Genomic DNA, 19894 nt, shown 5'->3' on the forward strand with positions numbered 1-19894 from the left:
TGTGCCACAACAGTAACAAACACAGGTGTAACAACCCCACCCTAACCCAACAGCAACAATAGCACAACCCAACAGTAACATATGTACATCCTTGTAGTCCTGGCCAGCCCCTGGCTCAGCACTATCCAGTGGGAACCAATGATGGTTCACCACAGACGGGTTCAATCGAGACATTCAAGAGGGCATTAGATGATCATTCGAAGAGAAGGAATGTTCAGGGCCGGGGGGGAAAGGGAGGAGAATGGCACTAAGCCATGGTGCCCATTTGGAGAGCGGGTGCAGACACGGTGGGCCAAATAGCCTCCTTCTGCACCGTAACAATTCTGTGATTCTTCTTCTAATTGTGTCCATGGAATCTTCTAGATCCACCTGAGAGAACAGGCAGAGTTTCATGTATTTCATCTGAAAGGCTGGGATCACACAGCACTGCACTGGAGCATCAGCCTGGATCTTTGGGCTTACGTCTCTGGAGTGGGACTTAGATCATTGACCTTCTGATTGAGAGACAAAAGCGTTCCACACTAAACCACAGCTGACACACCCGGGGGAATGCCAGCCCTTATGGGAGTTGGTGTCCTTGGAAGAGGAATGGGGACAAGGCTAGGGACAAGGGAAACAAGAAACTGTGTAATATTACACACACATGCTCACTTTTGATGTTTTCGAGTGTAACGTGCTGAGTCCGTCGACCTTCTGATTTCTGGGCTTCAACTACATTCCCCAGAACCTTCCCATCACTTATCGCTTTCCTGAGGATAACAATACTGTGCCCGGAAATACCAGTCTTTGAGTTGCTTTCAAACAAAAAACAAGATATTATTGAATTATCCTGCACCTTCCAAAAACTCATAAAAGAAACAAAACCAAACTGAAAGACAGTGCCCTGGGCAGTGCAGCACTCCTTCAGTACTGTAGTACAGCACAGGAAACAGGCCCTTCGGCCCTCCAAAGAGATTGGAGTGTCAGTCTAGTAACTGCAGAAATTTAACTAAAGTGGATACAAAACTGGCTGAACAATAGGAGCAGGGACTAACAGCCAATGGATATTATTCAGGCTGGAAGAATATTTGCAGTGGGGATCCCCAGGGGTCGGTATTGGGAGCCTTGCTTTTCCTGATATATATGAATGATCTCGATCTTGGTGTGCAGGGGACAATTTCAAAGTTTATGGATGACACTAAACTTGGAAGTGTTGCAAATTGTGAGGAGGACAGTGTGGAACTTCAAACGGAGCGGAGTAAACAAGCTGGTGGAGTGGGCAGCTGGTGGCAGATGACGTACATGTGGGGAAGTGTGAGGTGATACATTTTGGTAGGAATGAAATGGAGAGACAATATTAAGTAAGGGGTAAAGTTCTTAAAGGGGTGCAGGAGCAGAGGGACCTGGGTATATATGTACATAGATCATTGCAGGTGGCAGGCAGGAGGAGAGAGCAGTTAATAAAGCAGATAGTATTCTGGGTTTGATTAATAGGGGCATAGAATACAAGAGCAAGGAGGGCGGCACGGTAGCACAGTGGTGCTGCACTGCTGCATCACAGCTCCAGGGACCCGGGTTCAATTCTGGCCTTGGGTGACTCTCTGTGTGGAGTTTGCACGTTTGCCCCGTGTCTGCATGGGTTTCCTCCGGGAGCTCCGGTTTCCTCCCACAGTCCAAAGATGTGCAGGTTAGGTGGATCGGCCATGATCAATGTGTAGGGTTACAGATACAGAGCAAGGGAATGGGGCTCGGTAAAGTGCTCTATTGGAGGGTCGGTGCAGACTCAATGGACTGTATGGCCTCCTTCTGCACTGTACTGGGCGGCACGGTAGCACAGTGGTTAGCACTGCTGCTTCACAGCTCCAGGGTCCCGGGTTCGATTCCCGGCTCGGGTCACTGTCTGTGTGGAGTTTGCACATTCTCCTCGTGTCTGCGTGGGTTTCCTCCGGGTGCTCCGGTTTCCTCCCACAGTCCAAAGATGTGCGGGTTAGGTTGATTGGCCAGGTTGGAAATTGTCCCTTAGAGTCCTGGGATGCGTAGGTTAGAGGGATTAGCGGGTAAAATATGTGGGGGTAGGGCCTGGGTGGGATTGTGGTCGGTGCAGACTCGATGGGCCGAATGGCCTCCTTCTGCACTGTAGGGTTTCTATGTTCTATGTTCTATGTACGGATTCTATCAAAGATGACTTCTATCAAAAGTGTCTTGTATAAACTGAGCTTATACAAGACACTAGTTAGACCTCAGCTGGAATATTGTGTACAGTTCTGGGCACCACGCTATAGGAAGGATGTGAAGAGAGAGCGCAGAAGAAGTTTACAAGAGTGGTTCCAGGGATGAGAAACTATAGTTATGAGGATAGATTGGAGAGATTGGGACTCATTAAAGAGAAGAAGGCTGAGAGGAGATTAGATAGAGATGTTCAAAATCATGAAGAGGCTGGACAGAGAAAGACAGGGAGAAACTGTTCACCCTCATAAAAGGATCAAGAACTAGAGGGCACAAATTTAAAGTGATTTGCAAAGGAAGCAAAAGTGATGAGAGTAAAAAGTTTCACCCAGCGAGTGATTGGGGTGTGGAATGCCCTGCCTGGGAGTATGGGGGAGGCAGGTTCAATCGAGGCATTCGAGAGGGCGTTGGATGATTGTTCGAATAGAAACAAGGTGCAGGGGTCCGGGGAAGCGGCAAGGGGATGGCACTAAGTCATGATGCTGGTTTGGAGAGCCGGTGGGCCAACTGGCATACTTCTGAGCTGTAACGATTGTGTGACTCTGTGGGTAGTTAAACAGGTCGTGGATGCAATGGTTTGATCTCCCAAAATTCTTTCGGTTCGCGAATGTTCTCTGTGGATCGGAAAGCAGAAAACATACCACTGCTTATTTCGGAAAGGAGGGAGGGAGAAATCTTGGCATCAGGTAGCAGGGAAAATTCAACAATCTACTCATGAGGACATGGCAATGGAACACTTGGAAAATCTCAATATGATTAGCCAGAGTTGATACACTTTTTTTGGAAGGGAAATCATGTTTGGTGAATTTAGTAGAGTTTACTGAGCGTGTAACTCGGAGGGTAGAAAAGAGGCAATCAGTGGATATGAAGAAAATTGGATTTTCAGGAAGTGTTGGATAAAGTGTAATTAATGTAAAAGGTTATTGCACAAAATCAGGCTTTTTTGGATTGGAGATGAAATATTGGCATGGCTTTAGGATTGGTTAATAGACAGAAACAGAGGGTAGGAAGAAGCAGGTCACTTTTTTTTAAGTCACTCAAGATATAGGCATCTCTAGCAAGGTCTACAGTTATTGCACTTTAACTGAGTGGCTCGCTAGGCCATTTCCAAGGGCAGTTAAGAGTCAACCACATTGCTGTAGATCTGGAGTCACATATAGGCCAGATCAGGTAAGGACGGTAGATTTCCTTCCCTAAAGGACATTAGTGAACCAGATGGGTTTTTACAACAGTCCACGAGCATCTGTTTTAATTTTTAGATTTATTCAGTCACAGAATTTAGATTTCTCAGGAGCTGTGGTGGGGTTTGAACACATATCTCGAACTCATTCATACAGCTGTTTGAACTACTAACCCAGTGACATAACCACGATACTACCATCCCCTGCAGCTGCAGCTTGGCAGGTTGTGACCAGTGAGCTGTTATAAGGAGCCGTATTCGGCTCTCTACAAGTTTACAGTTTATATCAGTGGCTTAAATGAGAAGGCTGAGTGTAACATATCCAAGGTTGCTGACGATGCAAAGCTGGTTAGGAAAGTATGAAGGAGGAATATGAGGAGGCACAGGACATAAGCAGGTTAGTGAATGGGAAAGAGGCCAGCAGATAGGGTATCATGCAGAGAAGTGTAGGGAAAATAGAATATTCTTTATAAAGGGAAAGTAAATGTTGGCATTCAGAGAGATCTCTATAAAAATTACAGAAAGTTAACATGCAGGTACTGCAAGTAATTAAGAAGGCAGATGGTATGTTAGCCTTTATTGTAAGTGGTTTGAGGTATTAGAGTAAGGAAGTCTTGCTGAAAAGAGAGACATGCTGTTGAAGCTTTTCATCTTACACTCATCAGAACAAACTCAAGAATGTCAATTTTCAAATGACCACAACAATTTCATACTACAGGACAAAAGGGTTCTGATTGATTGACAAGTCAACTCTGATTGGCCAAGACATTGTCATGGAGAAAGCAATGGGGAACTATAGGCTCCCCACGCTCCTGGGTAATTCAAAAATGGTGGAAAGTTTAAACATATTCCTTTAGTTTGCAGACATTGGGTCCCTGTGTATGAATCTATGTCACTTCTAACAAGCGTAAATGAGCCATTTTATGAGCCAAGATTAGTTGTTACGGTAACGATTAGCACACTCAGGATTGTTCAGCAAGTGCTGCCCAATCGCAGAATCACCAATCAGCATCCTCCCTCCTATAGCATAAATTGTTGTGATCTTTTGAAATTTGGTATTCTTGCGTTTGTCTTCAAGGTGAGAAGTTTCATCAACATGTCTGTGTTTTCAGAAAAATTTAACTCATGTATTATTACTGAGCAACTACTCGTAAACAAGTCTTACTGCAATTATATATCAAGAAAACCTGTGCGAAAACCGAAGAAATTGTGTTTTTTTTGTTGGTAGTATTCTTGTCATATTTTTAAACAATTAGGGAAAATGGATAGTAATTAAAGCAAGGGGCAGGGTGGCTGTAAACTGGGGGTTTGATATGTTACTGAGCTCAGCAGGACTTCAAACAGACATTTACCTAAGGTAATTTAATAAAGGTGATTACAGAGCATGAATAGATTTGAATGGGTTGTTGTGATTCGAAGGAGAAGGTATGCGAGTTATGAAGGAAATGTATCATAGGTAAAGTATGGGCAGAGTGAGTTTACTTTTCTATTAAATTCTAAAAGCTAAAGTAAAGAGATCATAGAATCCTACAGTGCAGAAGGAGGCCATTCGGCCCATCGAGTCTGCACCGACCACAATCCCACCCAGACCCTTATCCCCAAAACCCAATGCATTTACCCTAGCTAGTCCCCCGACACTAAGAGGCAATTTAGCCTGGCCAATCCACCTAACCCGCACATCTTTGGATTGTGGGAGGAACCCGGAGCACCCAGCGGAAACCCATGCAGACACGGGGAAAATGTACAAACTCCACACAGACAAGTGACCCAAGCTGGGAATCGAACCCGGGTCCCTGGTGCTGTGAGGCAGCAGTGCTAACCACTGTGTCACCGTGCCCGCCCCACGATGAAATTAATCAAACCTGGGTGAGACCAGTTCTAAAGATCCTGGGTGAGATCAAAGAAAAATAATGCATTTAAGGAGGTACCAACACCTATGAAGGTGATCTCAGTAGACAGCCAGAATCACTGTCAAACACCCAACATGCAGTGTGAATGAAGCCAGATCTGAAAAGCCAACTGCTAGTACCTCAGAGGTCTCCCCAAGAGAGAATTAAAGGCACCGTGTAGTAAACATTACCATATTTTAATAGATCTTAAAATCTGTCAGGTGTTGCTGAACAGATTGTGGAAGATTAGCTCTGAAGGTAGTTAAATTAAGATTATTTGGAACTGTATTCGTACTGTGTGAAGACCTTTTGTCTTTAGCATCTGCTACTGGTAGCAAATTGCAAAACATAATCATGGATATTAAAATTGGCAGGGACAAGAGCTGGACACAAAGCACGCCCTCAGTGTTACACTCAGAAAAAACAAAAGCATTTGCATTTTCATAGGGCCTTTCACAACCTCAGAATGTCACAAAGCATTTTACAACCAATTAAATCCTTCCAACGTATAATCATTGTCTTTCTTAAGTGTAATTCTATTTTATTTTATTGTTTCTTTCTCTTTCTTAATAAATCTTTACTTTGCTATAAAACCATGAGTAGTCGAGGAAATCGTTTCTGAAGTTCAAAACCTCTCCTCATAATGTACAAATTGCACAAACAAACATGAGGGCAGTTGTTTCAAGTTTCCCTTCTGGAATATGAACAACTGGATATTTACCATGAGCAATAGCCTTACCAAAATACCTGGAGTGCAATTGGTCTCCATACCTAAGGAAACATGTACCTTTAAAAGGGTGTAATGAAGATTTACCAGATTGATTACGAGGATGAAAGGACCGTCCTGCAAGGAAAGCTTTAGTAGAATAGGTTGATAGTCAAAGAATAAGAGGTGATTTCATGAAAACATAAAAATCTTATGGGGCTTGACAGAGAGATACTGATAGGTTGTTTCCTGACTGGGGAATCTAGAACATGGGAGCACAATCTCAGGATAAGGAGTTGGCTATTTTGGATTATGGTGCGTGGAAATTTCTTTAACTAAAGTGTTTGGGAATTTTTGGGGTTAGAGGGCTCAGTTCATTTACTGAGTATATTCAGGCTGACATCAACAGATCTTTGAGACCAATGTAGACAACGGGATCATGAATTATGTGGGAAAGTGGAGTTTCTGTCCAAGTTCAGCCATGATCTTATTGAATGGTGCAGGCTCAGGAGACCGGATGGCCGAATCCAGCTCCTATTTCTTACACTCTTATTATTTCTGCAAGTTTTTCACTCACTCCTGAAACACTTGGTTCAGAGGATCCAAAGTGTGTCGAACTTTGCCTTTAGCATCTGCTGATGATGACAAACTGCAAAACAAAAACATGGATATTAAAGTTGGCAGGAATTAAAGTTGGACAAGAAGCAAGCTCTCTGTCTTACACTCAGAGCAAATGAAAACACTTGCATTTTATAGTGCCTTTCACAACCTCAGAATGTCACAAATCATTTTACAACCAATTAAATACTTCTAAAGTATAATCACTGTCACAATATAGGAAACAACAACTCACCAAACCTCCATCGATAGCACCTTCTGAACCCACAACCACTACCATCTAGAAGGACAACGGCAGCAGGCGCATGGGAACACCACCACCTGCAAGTTCCCCCTCCAAGTCATTCACCATCCTGACTTGGAAATATACCACCGTTCTTTCACTGTCGCTGGGTCAAAGTCCTGGAACTCCCTCCTTATCAGCACTGTGGGTGTACCTACACCACATGTACTGCAGAGGTTCAAGAAGGCAGCTCACCACCACAATCTAAAAATACTGTATAGATGGAGCGTATTATTTCAGCTATTTAATTTGAAGGTTATACGCCTGGCAGGAAGAGAGAACGTGATTGCAGATGCTTTATCATCACATTGATGAAGAAGGATGGAACATTCAATGGTGGACAAGAAGGACTGAACTGGACCATGCTAACTGTTAGATTTGCATGCTTACATATAATAAGAGTAGTAGTAGTGTGCAAAACTTTTATTCGCTCCAACATTGGCAACTGTGCCTTCAGCTGCCTCCTTAAACCTCTGTATCCCACTTCCCTCTTTTAAGACACTCCTTAAAATTTATCTCTTTAACCAAGCTTTTGGTCACATGTCCTAATGTCTCTTTTTTCATCACAGCTCACTGCGTCCGATAAAACTTTGGAAAGTGAAGCCATGTTCTCACATTGTTAGTTCATGTCTTTTAACGGGGAGGTATAACAATATTAGTTGCTATAGATTTTTTATGTTTAAGGGCAATGTTTTGCAATTCAGATTTTTTCTACAGGCAGTCAGTATATCTGCAGGAAAAGCAGCTCAGATGCTGGGAGAGTAGCTAAATACTCATCCTAGCCATCTACTGTATACTTAGGAGAGCGCGAATGATTTTTTGTTTATAAATGAAGGTTTCTCCTGGGGTTTCTGATTAGGTTGATTGACAGGGTCATGTGATAATGTGGTTAATGGGAGGAGCTAGGTATGTAGCAGAGAAAAACAGCTTTCAGTTCTGGCTGGGGTTTGTTTAAAGTCAGAGGTCTGCAAGCTGCTCTGAAACGCAAAATCTCTCTCTGAAAGCATCAAGGCTGACTACATCCTTTATAGCAAGTATATTTATGGTTGCTAACTGTATTTAAAATGGGGTTTTAAGTCTGTAAGAGGATGTTGCTTACTTGGAACAGAAATTGTGTTGTTAGAAATTAAAGTTGTTTCCCTTCATATTTTTAACTATTGTTCCGCTGTTAAGTTGCTTCATTTTGTTAGAGTTATACTTAAACTGTGTTATTAAATAAAGTTTGTTTTTGTTTTAAAAGATCCCTAATTTGTCAGTGGAATTACTCCTGGAGTGAAACACCTTATCCTCACATTTTATGCCAAAATAGAAAAAATTATTAGGGTCTAGTCTGGCTTCCTGATAAAGTAAAGTTTATTTATTAGTGTCACAAGTATCTTACATTCACACTGCAATGAAGTTACTGTGAAAATCCCCTAGTCGCCACACTCCGGCGTCTGTTCAGGTACACTGAGGGAGAATTTAGCACGGCCAATTCACCTAACCTGCACACCTTTGGACTGTGGGAGGAAACCGGAGCATCCGGAATGTGGGATTCTGGTCCAGTGCCCATACAAACTTGTACACAAAAGATCTTCCAAAAACTACCGCCCTTGTGATGATCTCCCTTGTAACTCAACTGCATTCATATCGGACGCAGTGAGCTGTGAGAAAAAAAGAGATATTAGGACATGTGACCAAAAGCTTGGTCAAAGAGATAGATTTTAAGGAGTGTCTCAAAAGGAGGGAAGTGGGATACCGAGGTTTCGGGAGGAAATTCTTGCAGCCCAGGCAGCTGAAGGCACAGTCACCAATGTTGGAGCAAATTAAATTGAGAACGCACAAGTGGGCAGGATTAGAGAAGCACAAAGATCTCAGAGGATTGTAGGTCTGGAAGAGATGACAAAGATAAGGAGGAGTGCGGAATGAGAATTTTAAATTGGAAGTGTTGACAGACAGAAATGAAAATGATTTTTGGACCAGACTGGACGGTGCACAGGGGCAAGGTCAGAATTTCCATCAGTCTTTTCCTGAAACAAGTGATTGAACAACCCTATAGGGGACGAAGGCAGCGGGCAGCATTTAGTACAGAACGGGTTAAATCACTTACCTGACCAACTCGAGCGTGTTTGTGTCGTCCTTCCAGACCCAATGTGCCGGTACAGCGGCAATCAGCTGCAAAAACACACATAGCCCAATTTGGAAAATGAATCCATAAGATTTGCAACAGGGTATCACAAAATAAAGAATAAAAGGGTCAAGATATCAGCAATACACCCTTGTCTTGCCGGCCTTCTAGGATTGTCCTGGAGTCTCCAGGGATTGAAGATTAATCTTCTGGAGAATACTCGGAGCGAAACGCCGGAGAAAAATCACAGGAATATTTAACAAAACTGTGTTTCTTTTACTTTCTATCAAACCTTTGGTCTTTCAGTTGTATAAAAAAATTGGAGATGTCTACAGTAAGTTGTTGGACAGCAAAGATTAATCCTATTGGGTACAAAGGGTCAGTTCTATTTCCATTGGCTATGAAAAGACAGTGTTCCTAGAGGACAGCAGTGCCAGGCAGGGGCAATTTGAGCTTGGAGGTCAAGCATACAAAGAACAAAGAAGATTACAGCACAGGAACAGGCCCTTCGGCCCTCCAAGCCTTCACCGACTATACTGCCCGACTGAACTAAACCCCCTACCCTTCTGGGGATCATATCCCTCCATTCCCATCCTATTCATGTATTTGTCCAGACTCCCCTTAAAAATCACTATTGTATCTGCTCCCACTACCTCCCCCGGCAATGAGTTCCAGGCACCCACCACTCTCTGTGTAAAAAAATCTGCCTCGTACATCTCCTTTAAACCTTGCCCCTCGCACCTTAAACCTGTGCCCCCGAGTAATTGACTCTTCCACCCTCGGAAAAAGCTTCTGACTATCCACTCTGTCCATGCCCCTCATAATCTTGTAGACTTCTATCAGGTCGCCCCTCAACCTCCATTGTTCCAGTGAGAACAAACCAAGTTTCTCCAACCTCTCCTCATAGCTGATGCCCTCCATACCGGGCAACATCCTGGTAAATCTTTTCTGTGCCCTCTCCAAAGCCTCCACATCCTTCTGGCAGTGTGACGACCAGAATTGAACACTATATTCCAAGTGCGGCCTAACAAAGGTTCTATAAAGCTGCAACATGACTTGCCAATTTTTAAATTCAATACCCCGGCCGATGAAGGCAAGCATGCCGTATGCCTTCTGACTACCTTCTCTACCTACATTGCCACTTTCAGTGACCTGTATACCCCAATACTTCCCCTTTTTGAACTCAACATGGCCCAAACTATCTACACACCCTTCCCCAGACTCATCGTCCTTCTCTTTGATCGATACTGACGAAAACTACTCATTTACATGCAGTTGACTCACCCATGTACTCGCCACAGGATTCCCAGCCTCTGCCCTGCTCTTGACGCCACAGTATTTATATTTGATTTGATTTATTATTGTCACATGTATTAACATACAGTGAAAAGTATTGTTTCTTGCACGCTATACAGACAAAGCATACCGTTCACAGAGAAGGAAACGAGAGAGTGCAGAATGTAGTGTTACAGTCATAGCTAGGGTGTAGAGAAAGATCAACTTAATGCAAGGTAAGTCCATTCAAAAGTCTGACAGCAGCAGGGAAGAAGCTGTTCTTGAGTCAGTTGGTACATGATCTCAGACTTCTGTATCTTTTTCCCGAAGGAAGAAGGTGGAAGAGAGAATGTCCGGGGTGCGTGGGGTCCTTAATTTTGCTGGCTGCTTTGCCGAGGCAGCGGGAAGTGTGGACAGAGTCAATGGATGGGAGGCTGGTTTGCGCGATGGATTGGGCTACATTCACGACCTTCTGTAGATCCTTGCGGTCTTGGGCAGAGCAGGAGCCATACCAAGCTGTGATACAACCAGAAAGAATGCTTTCTATGGGGCATCTGTAAAAGTTGGTTGGTCCAGTTTAGTTTCTGGTCAATGGTAGTCCCCAGGATGTTGATGGAGGGGGAATTCAGAGATGGTAATGTTGTTGAATGTTGAAGGGGAGATAATTAGATTCTCTTTGTTGGAGATGGTCATTGCTTGGGACCTCTATGGCACAAATTTTACTTGCCACTTTTCAGCCCAAGCCTGACTTTTGTCCAGGTTTTGCTGCATGCAGCATCTGAGGAGCTGCAAACGGTACTGAACATTGTGCAATCATCAGCAAATTCTGACTTTATTAGACCATAAGACATAGGAGCAGAATTAGGCCACTTGGCCCATCGAGTCCGCTCCGCCATTCAATCACGGCTGATATTTTTCTCATCCCCATTCTCCTGCCTTTTCCCCATAACCCCTGATCCCTTATTAATCAAGAACCTATCTATCTCTGACTTAAAGACACTCATGACCTGGCCTCCACAGCCTTCTGTGGCAAAGGGTTCCACAGATTCACCACTCTCTGGCTGAAGAAGTTCCTCCTCATTTCTGTTTTAAAGGATCGTCCCTTTAGCCTGAGGTTGTGCCCTCTGGTTCTAATTTTTCCTACTAGTGGAAACGTCCTTTCCACGTCCACTCTATCCAGGCCTCGCAGTATCCTGTAAGTTTCAATAAGATCCCCCCTCATCCTTCTAAACTCTAACGTGTACAGACCCAGAGTCCTCAACCGTTCCTCATACGACAAGCTCTTCATTCCAGGAATCATTCTTGTGAACGTCCCCTGGACCCTTTCCAAGGCCAGCACATCCTTTCTTAGATATGGGGCCCAAAACTGCTCACAATATTTATTATAGAGGGAAGGTCATTTAAGCAGCTGAAGGTGGCTTCGGATAATACCCTGAGGAACTCCTGCAACAATGACCTGAGGTTGAGAGAGTTGGCCTCTGTAACCACAACCGTCTTCCTTTGTGCCAGGTATGACCCCAGCCAGCAGACAGGTTTCCCGATTGCCACGGACTTCAATTTTCCTCGGGCCACACTCAGGCAAATGCCATTGATGTCAAGGGCAGCCACTCTCACTCACCTCACCACTTGAGTTCAACTCTTCTATCCATGTTTGGACCAATAAGGTTAGAAGCTGAGTGGCCCTGGTGGAACCCAGGCTGAGCGTCAGTGAGCAGGTTATTGCTGAGTAAGTGCCACTCGATAGCACTGCTGGTGGCAGCTTCAGACATCACAATGTGATTATCTTATAACAAACACAGATGCTGTTACTTATTATCAGCCAGTTTTCCATGGCATTGCCACATAGGAACTCAGAGTCATGAAGTCTTCAGGTAAACTGGGCTGAGAGGGAAGGATAGAAAAGAAACAGGCACTGCCACCTCAAAAAGGTCACTCCTTATTAAACAATCACAGTCTACTCTCCTTTTATGTGACACGACATATTATTTGCAAAAATTATAAAGATTTGTATTTCTATTGTGGTTTTCACAACCTCAGGATGTCTCAAAGTGCTTTACAGCCATTGAAGCTGCAGTAACTGCTGTAAGGTAGGAAACATGGCAGCTAATTCGTACCCAGCAAGCTCCGAGAAACAATGTGATAATGATCTGATTTTCTTTTGGTTGAGTTTAAAGTTTTTCTAAGTTTATTTGTTAGTGTCACAAGTAGGCTTACATTAACACTGCAATGAAGTTACTGTGAAAATCCTCTAGTCGCCACACTCCAGCGCCTGTTCGGATACACTGAGGGAGAATTCAGCATAGCCTATACCAAAGTTGGGGAGAATTCCCCTGCTCTTTTTCGAAATATGGCGATGGTATCTCACTTTAACATCTCATCCAACAATAATGACCAGGAGAACTGATAGGAATGCATTAACACTAAGGCCCTCTGGTCAATCCAGCCTGTCCCACACGAATTCTGGCATCTTGTACTCCTCACACCACCATGTGATCGCCTGGACGTGGTGAATTAATCCAGGGTGATATTAGGGCATGAGTTGGCAGTGTTTCAGCGATCCACATTTCTCCCTAATATTATTAATTAGAACAATCAGTCAACTGTATCGTAATTGTGGTGTCACCAGGGGCTGTGTGCTGAAAGGGCAGAATTTCCCTCCCAATATCCTCCAGTTTCTGGATAAGAGATATACCTACCAAGATGGAAGTCACATGGCAGACTGATGAGGAATCAGTGCACCGAGGATGGGCTGTACAGCCTTATCAGGCTATATAAGCAGAGTACTGAGCCCTGATAAAGGAAGAAGATCACTTGTGAATGAGAGGAACCAGCACTGGAGAGGGAAGGATTTGCTGTGTGTAGAACTGTGTGGAGAGTTAGGCTTGAGGAAGAGCTAGGTATTTATTTCCTATTTTTTCTGTTTTGATGAGTGTCTGAAAATCTTTAAATAAACATTCATCTTTATATTGTATCTGGACAACTTTGAGTTATTGAACTGAGAGAACTCTACTTAAACTAGCAAAGTGCCCGGCCCCTGGTGACATCACACAATTAAATCCTGTTATTGTTTTATAAACCTCAATCAGATCACCTCTCAGTCTCCCCTTCTCTATACAAGTTCAACTCTTGTATCATTTCTTGATAACTAAAATGTTTTACACTGGAGATTAGTCTATGCACCCTCTCCAAGTCTCAAGATCATGCACTATGCAAGGACTGTATGTAAAGTTGGACACCTTTTCACTTAGGGTCAAGGGTTAGTGATTGGATTTTAAGTTTTGGGTTTAGTGGTTTGAGTTGGATAATCCATGTATTTTATCTTTTTTAATGCGCTATTACACAGACACCGCTATGAGCAGTTTGTACAATCCTACACAGAGTCTGTACTAAAATAGGAACTGAGTACCTCCAACACGTGTAGTTAAATGTTAATACCATAGTTCTAAAAGTTCCAGTGATTTTTCAGCATGATGTTTAAGATCATGATTAGGGTTGGGTTTTAGGGTTGGGTTTTAGGGTTAGTATCTGTGTTTAGTTTTGTGGTTAGGGTTTAGAGTCAAGGCTAATGGTGAATGTTTAGAATTTAAACCCCCGCTATGTTTCATTAAGTTGTCCCATTATTAAAGCCCGCGAGTTGCACCGTGAGTTGTGGAGCTGAGTGAGAGATATCTCCCCAGCGGGAGCTCCTCAGCCCCTTCCCCGCTCGCCTCGCCTTGACTAGCGGCTTCTCTCCCAATCTTTCCCCAGTTCTCACCTGGTCCAGTTCGAGATAGCCGTCCATCCTTCCCATACAACCGCAACTCCACACATGCTGTTTACATCGGTATCCTGGCAACCGCAGCAAGCAACCATTCCAGGAACAGAGTAACAATTGCCGAGCAAAGAGAAGCCAAGCCCTCCCCCACCGCAAAGGGCTCAGTGTAAGAGTCCCCACTAGGACTGACAGTAACAACCCCAATGGGAGAGTAACCTTCCTGGAATTGTGATAACCCCGGAGCAGCGTAGAGTAAAACTCTCCCTCCCCAGGAAAAAGGTAACCCCGGAGGGGGAAGTACTAGGTGGCAGGTTAGCACAGTGGTTAGCACTGGTGTCTCACAACGCCAGGGACCCAGGTTCGATTCCTGGCTTGGGTCACTGTCTGTGTGGAGTTTGCACATTCTCCCCATGTCTGCGTGGGTTTCCTCTGGATGCTCCAGTTTCCTCCCACAGTCCGAAAGACATACAGGTTAGGTGGATTGGCCATGGTAAAACGTGCAGCGTTACAGGGATAGGGCGGCGACGTGGGTAAGATGCTCTTTCGGAGAGTATGCGGAGACTCCTTGGGCCAAATGGCCTCTTTCTGCACTGGGGATTAAGAATCACTCAGGCAGATTACCTGGGTGAGAGAGCTCCTGGGAATTGTGCCAGTATGGAAAAAGAGGATCAGTCAGATGAATGCACACTGGGGGAAAAAGGATCAGGAGGGAGGGCTTTAGATTCTTGTGTCATTGGGACCAGCTTTGGGGGAGATGGGACCTGTGCAGGCTGGGCTGGTTTCACCCGAACAGAGAACATAAGAACTAGGAGCAGGAGTAGGCCATCTGGCCCCTCGAGCCTGCTCCGCCATTCAATAAGATCATGGCTGATCGTTTCATGGACTCAGCTCCACTTACCTGCCCGCTCACCATAACCCTTAATTCCTTTACAGTACAAAAATGTATCTATCCTTGCCTTAAAAACATTCAATGAGGTAGCCTCAACTGCTTCACTGGGCAGGGAACTGCACAGATTCACAACCCTTTGTGTGAAGAAGTTTCTCCTCAACTCAGTCCTAAATCTGCTTCCCCTTATTTTGAGGCTATGCCCCCAAGTTCTAGTTTCACCTGCCAGTGGAAACAACTTCTCTGCTTCTATCTTATCTGTTCCCTTCATAATCTTATATGTTTCTATAAGATCTCCCCTCATTCTTCTGAATTCCAATGAGTATAGCCCCAGTCTACTCAGTCTCTCCGGGCTCCAGACAAAAAGAGGTCACGAAATGTTCTTGGCAGGCAGGATTAAGGAGAATCCTAAGGCATTCTATTCATACATTAGGAACAAAAGAGTTGTCAGGGAGAAAATCGGACCTCTCAGGGACAAAGGAGGGGAATTATGCTTAGAACCCAAGGGAATAGGGGAGATCCTAAATGAATACTTTGCATCGGTATTCATGAAGGAGAGGGGCGTGTTAACCGGGAGTGTCTCGGAGGGAGGTGTTGACCCGTTAGAGAAAATCTCCATTACAAGAGAGGAAGTGTTAGGTTTTTTAGGGAACATTAAAACTGACAAAGCCCCAGGGCCTGATGGCATCTATCCTCGACTGCTCAGGGAGACGAGAGATGAAATTGCTGGGCCTCTGACGGAAATCTTTGTCGCTTCTTTGGACACGGGTGAGGTCCCTGAGGATTGGAGGATAGCGAATGTGGTCCCGTTGTTTAAGAAAGGTAACAGGTATAACCCAGGAAATTATGGGCCGGTGAGCTTGATGTCCGTGGTAGGGAAGTTGTTGGAGAGGATTCTTAGAGACAGGATGTACGTGCATTTAGAACGGAACAATCTCATTAGTGACAGACAGCATGGTTTTGTAAGAGGGAGGTTGTGCCTTACAAATTTGGTGGAGTTTTTTGAAGAAGTGACAAAAACGGTTGATGAAGGAAGGGCCGTGGATGTCGTCTATATGGATTTCAGTAAGGCATTTGACAAAGTCCCACATGGCAGGTTGGTTAAGAAGGTTAAGGCTCATGGGATACAAGGAGAAGTGGCTAGATGGGTGGAGAACTGGCTTGGCCATAGGAGACAGAGTGTAGTGGTCGAAGGGTCTTTTTCCGGCTGGAGGTCTGTGACCAGTGGTGTTCCGCAGGGCTCTGTACTGGGGCCTCTGCTATTTGTGATATATATAAATGATTTGGAAGAAGGTGTAACTGGTGTAATCAGCAAGTTTGCGGATGACACGAAGATGGCTGGACTTGCGGATAGTGAAGAGCATTGTCGGGCAATACAGCAGGATATAGATAGGCTGGAAAATTGGGCGGAGAGGTGGCAGATGGAGTTTAATCCGGATAAATGCGAAGTGATGCATTTTGGAAGAAATAATGTAGGGAGGAGTTATACAATAAATGGCAGAGTCATCAGGAGTATAGAAACACAGAGGGACCTAAGTGTGCAAGTCCACAAATCCTTGAAGGTGGCAACACAGGTGGAGAAGAAGGCATATGGTATGCTTGCCTTTATAGGACGGGGTATAGAGTATAAAAGCTGGAGTCTGATGATGCAGCTGTATAGAACGCTGGTTAGGCCGCATTTGGAGTACTGCGTCCAGTTCTGGTCGCCGCACTACCAGAAGGACGTGGAGGCGTTAGAGAGAGTGCAGAGAAGGTTTACCAGGATGTTGCCTGGTATGGAGGGTCTTAGCTATGAGGAGAGATTGGGTAAACTGGGGTTGTTCTCCCTGGAAAGACGGAGAATGAGGGGAGATCTAATAGAGGTGTACAAGATTATGAAGGGTATAGATAGGGTGAACAGTGGGAAGCTTTTTCCCAGGTCGGAGGTGACGATTACGAGGGGTCACGGGCTCAAGGTGAGAGGGGCGAAGTATAACCCAGATATCAGAGGGACGCTTTTTACACAGAGGGTGGTGGGGGCCTGGAATGCGCTGCCAAGTAGAGTGGTGGAGGCAGGCACGCTGACAACGTTTAAGACTTACCTGGATAGTCATATGAGCAGCCTGGGAATGGAGGGATACAAACGATTGGTCTAGTTGGACCAAGGAGCGGCACAGGCTTGGAGGTACGAAGGGCCTGTTTCCTGTGCTGTACTGTTCTTTGTTCTTTCTCAGCTCCGCGCCGATTTCTGGCGTGATTTGGCGGAACGTGGTTGGAGAAACTTGGTTTGTTCTCACTGGAACGACGGAGGTTGAGGGGCGACCTGATAAAAGTCTTCAAGATTATGAGGGGCATGGACAGAATGGGTAGTCAGAAGCTTTTTCCCAGGGTGGAAGAGTCAATTACTAAGGGGCATAGGTTTAAAGTACAAGGGGCAAGGAGATGCACGAGGCAAGTTTGTTTTTTACACAGAGGATGGTGGGTGCCTGGAACTCGATAGGGTCTTTTAAGACACTTTTAGATAAGTACATGGAACTTAGTAAGATAGAGGGTTATAGGTAAGCCTAGTAATCGCTAAGGTAGGGACATGTTCGGCACAACTTTGCGGGCTGAAGGGCCTGTATTGTGCTGTATTTTTTCTATGTTTCTAACTCGCTGCCGGGGGAGGTAGTGGAAGCAGACACGATAGTGAGTTTTAAGGGGCGTCTTGACAAATACATGAACAGGATGAGAATAGAGGGATATGGTCCCCGGAAGGGGAGGGGGTTTTAGTTCAATCGGGCAGCATATTTGGTGCAGGCTTGGAGAGCCAAAGGGCCTGTTCCTGCGCTGTAATTTTCTTTGTAACAATTCTGCAAAATGCCTGGAAGTACAGTGGAAAGTTCCTGAATCTGGTAGGGAGTATTTCTGCATTCTCACAGGAAGCTGAGTGGATTTGGTGACATTTCCACACCAAGGTATAATAGGTATGGGAGCAGGAGTAGCAGTGCTCTGGGTCTATAACATGACAAAGAGCTGGAGCAGAGACTGCAGGGTGAAGAAGCTCTACCTGATGCTGTCTGCCAACTAGATGCTGACTCCACCATGCTTCTTGGCAGGGATAGGCATCAAGCATCTCGGTGTGCATCCTCATCACCGTTCTCCCATACGCGACATCATTGAGGTCCCCTGCATCGGAATCCATCTCAGGACCTGGCAAATAAACCATCCTTTCTCCCTTGGCCTGGCTGTAGCCCATTCATGTCCAGTGATAATCTCAACAGTATCTAAGACATGTGCAGTGACAGTATCTGAGCAGGTGGCAGCGAGTATCATGTAGGAGTCCAGACAGTGTGTTGGCTACTTGTTCATAGAGGGTGGGGACTATAGTAAACCTGTATGAAGCCTTACCTGACCTCCAAGTATTCTCACTAGATACTGGTTAGGATTTTCTCAGACTTGAGTTGTTATAGTGCCTTTCATGTCATCTTTTAGGTTACTTAACTCAGTACCAAGTAAGAATTAAAAGCAGCAACTTCTTCAATGATGTTAGGTCCCATCTATAGAAACTCTGCTCCAGACAGCACAGAATTAAGGTTGTCTTTATTTTTTTTGTTATTTTTAAAACATTTCACATCTGGGTTAAACACAATGAATTAAAATAGATGTAAACAAAAAAACTCAACAGGAATTTTAGTTAAGCAAAAAGCAGAATACTGCGGATGCTGGAAATCTGAAATAAAAACAGAAAATGCTGGAAATACTTAGCAGATCTGGCAGCATCTGTGCAGCGAGCAAGAAAATTAATGTTTCAGGTTGATGACCTTTCATCAGAACTGGGAAAAGTTTAGAGATGTAATAGGATGCATATTTCTGGCTTTCTCTTGTATTAGCTTTCAGACAACAGCAGACCGAGTCTTGGAAGATCTTTTGTTTTTTTTCTTGCCCCATCAACATTCCCTTTAGCACTGGAGGACTCTTCTATCCTTCAATTTCTCCCGTCTCCCACCCTGTCACAGACCTTTGACCTTGCCGCACTTACCCCTGGCTCAAAACCAATTACATCTCTAACTTTTCCCACTTCTGATGAAAGATCACTGATCTGAAAGGTCAACTCTTTTCCCTTGCTCCACAGATTCTGTCTGACCTGCTAAGTGTTTGCTGCATTTTCTGCTTTTATTTTGAATTTTTTTGTTAATTTAGGAACACAGAAGCGGCTGAATATAACACTCAAAGCTTTATATCCACAGAGAGCTGCCACATTCTTATAACCAGAGTTAACTATAATGTTTTGCAGAAGTTATAATTTCACCTATTCGAAAGCATGTTGTTGTAAAGACTTAACATTCCACAAGGAACAACGAGTAACATTGTTCCATTGCGCTACATAGAAGCATGAGATCTATTCCAACAGTTTCTTGAATCTATGCAATACTTATTTCAGGAGTCTACAGGTTAATTTCAGGAGTCTACAGATTGAAATTCATCCATAGAAGGGGTGCAGTTAACATTCTCCAGTAGTACAGAAGGTTTACACTTTCTCGGACACCACAATAAGGTGGAGGTGTCATTCCTCCTCCCCTTCCAGGAATATAAAAAGGCTAGCCCCTCCAGTAGCTCCCACTCCCTCAATAAAAAGGTCTCTGACCCTCCTCCCATTAGCTGCTTTACCAGGAAATGAACTATGTAGCGGCAGTCTCACATCACTGCATACTTGCCAAATTTGTGGCTGAAAATAATGGCATCTTATTTATTGGTTATTTAAATATTTCCCCAAAATTAACCGAACAATACATTCCTTATTCTACTCAGGGACAGTATCCTACCTAAAGAAATTGGGAGTTTGTTGTGGTGGATCCCAATTGATTGTATCCATTCTTCCCCTGTCTCTATCAACACAGTTTGATAACTGCAAATTTCATTAGAATAAGCACATGTTTGAGTTTGTGAAGAAATTCACTGATAATTGAAAATTGGAAAGAAAATGGGCGACATGGATCATAATCGGGGTATGGGGGTGTACCTATACAACA

At 44.2% G+C, this 19894-nt stretch overlaps 1 protein-coding gene across 1 annotated transcript in view; it reads right to left on the reverse strand.

Moving 5' to 3' along the window:
- The window catches only part of ppp1r36 (protein phosphatase 1 regulatory subunit 36), a 36071-nt gene extending 22027 nt beyond the window's left edge, over positions 1-14044 (reverse strand). The window contains exons 1-4 of the mRNA XM_078233142.1: positions 14018-14044; positions 8971-9035; positions 6558-6629; positions 652-794 (exon numbers count right to left, since the gene is read on the reverse strand). Coding sequence (XP_078089268.1) covers positions 652-794; positions 6558-6629; positions 8971-9035; positions 14018-14044 — 307 coding nt within the window. The remainder of the gene's footprint in view (positions 1-651; positions 795-6557; positions 6630-8970; positions 9036-14017) is intronic.
- Positions 14045-19894: the final 5850 nt, after the last annotated feature.

Source organism: Mustelus asterias, chromosome 18 (genome assembly GCF_964213995.1).
Source record: "Mustelus asterias chromosome 18, sMusAst1.hap1.1, whole genome shotgun sequence".
Lineage (NCBI taxonomy): Eukaryota > Metazoa > Chordata > Chondrichthyes > Carcharhiniformes > Triakidae > Mustelus > Mustelus asterias.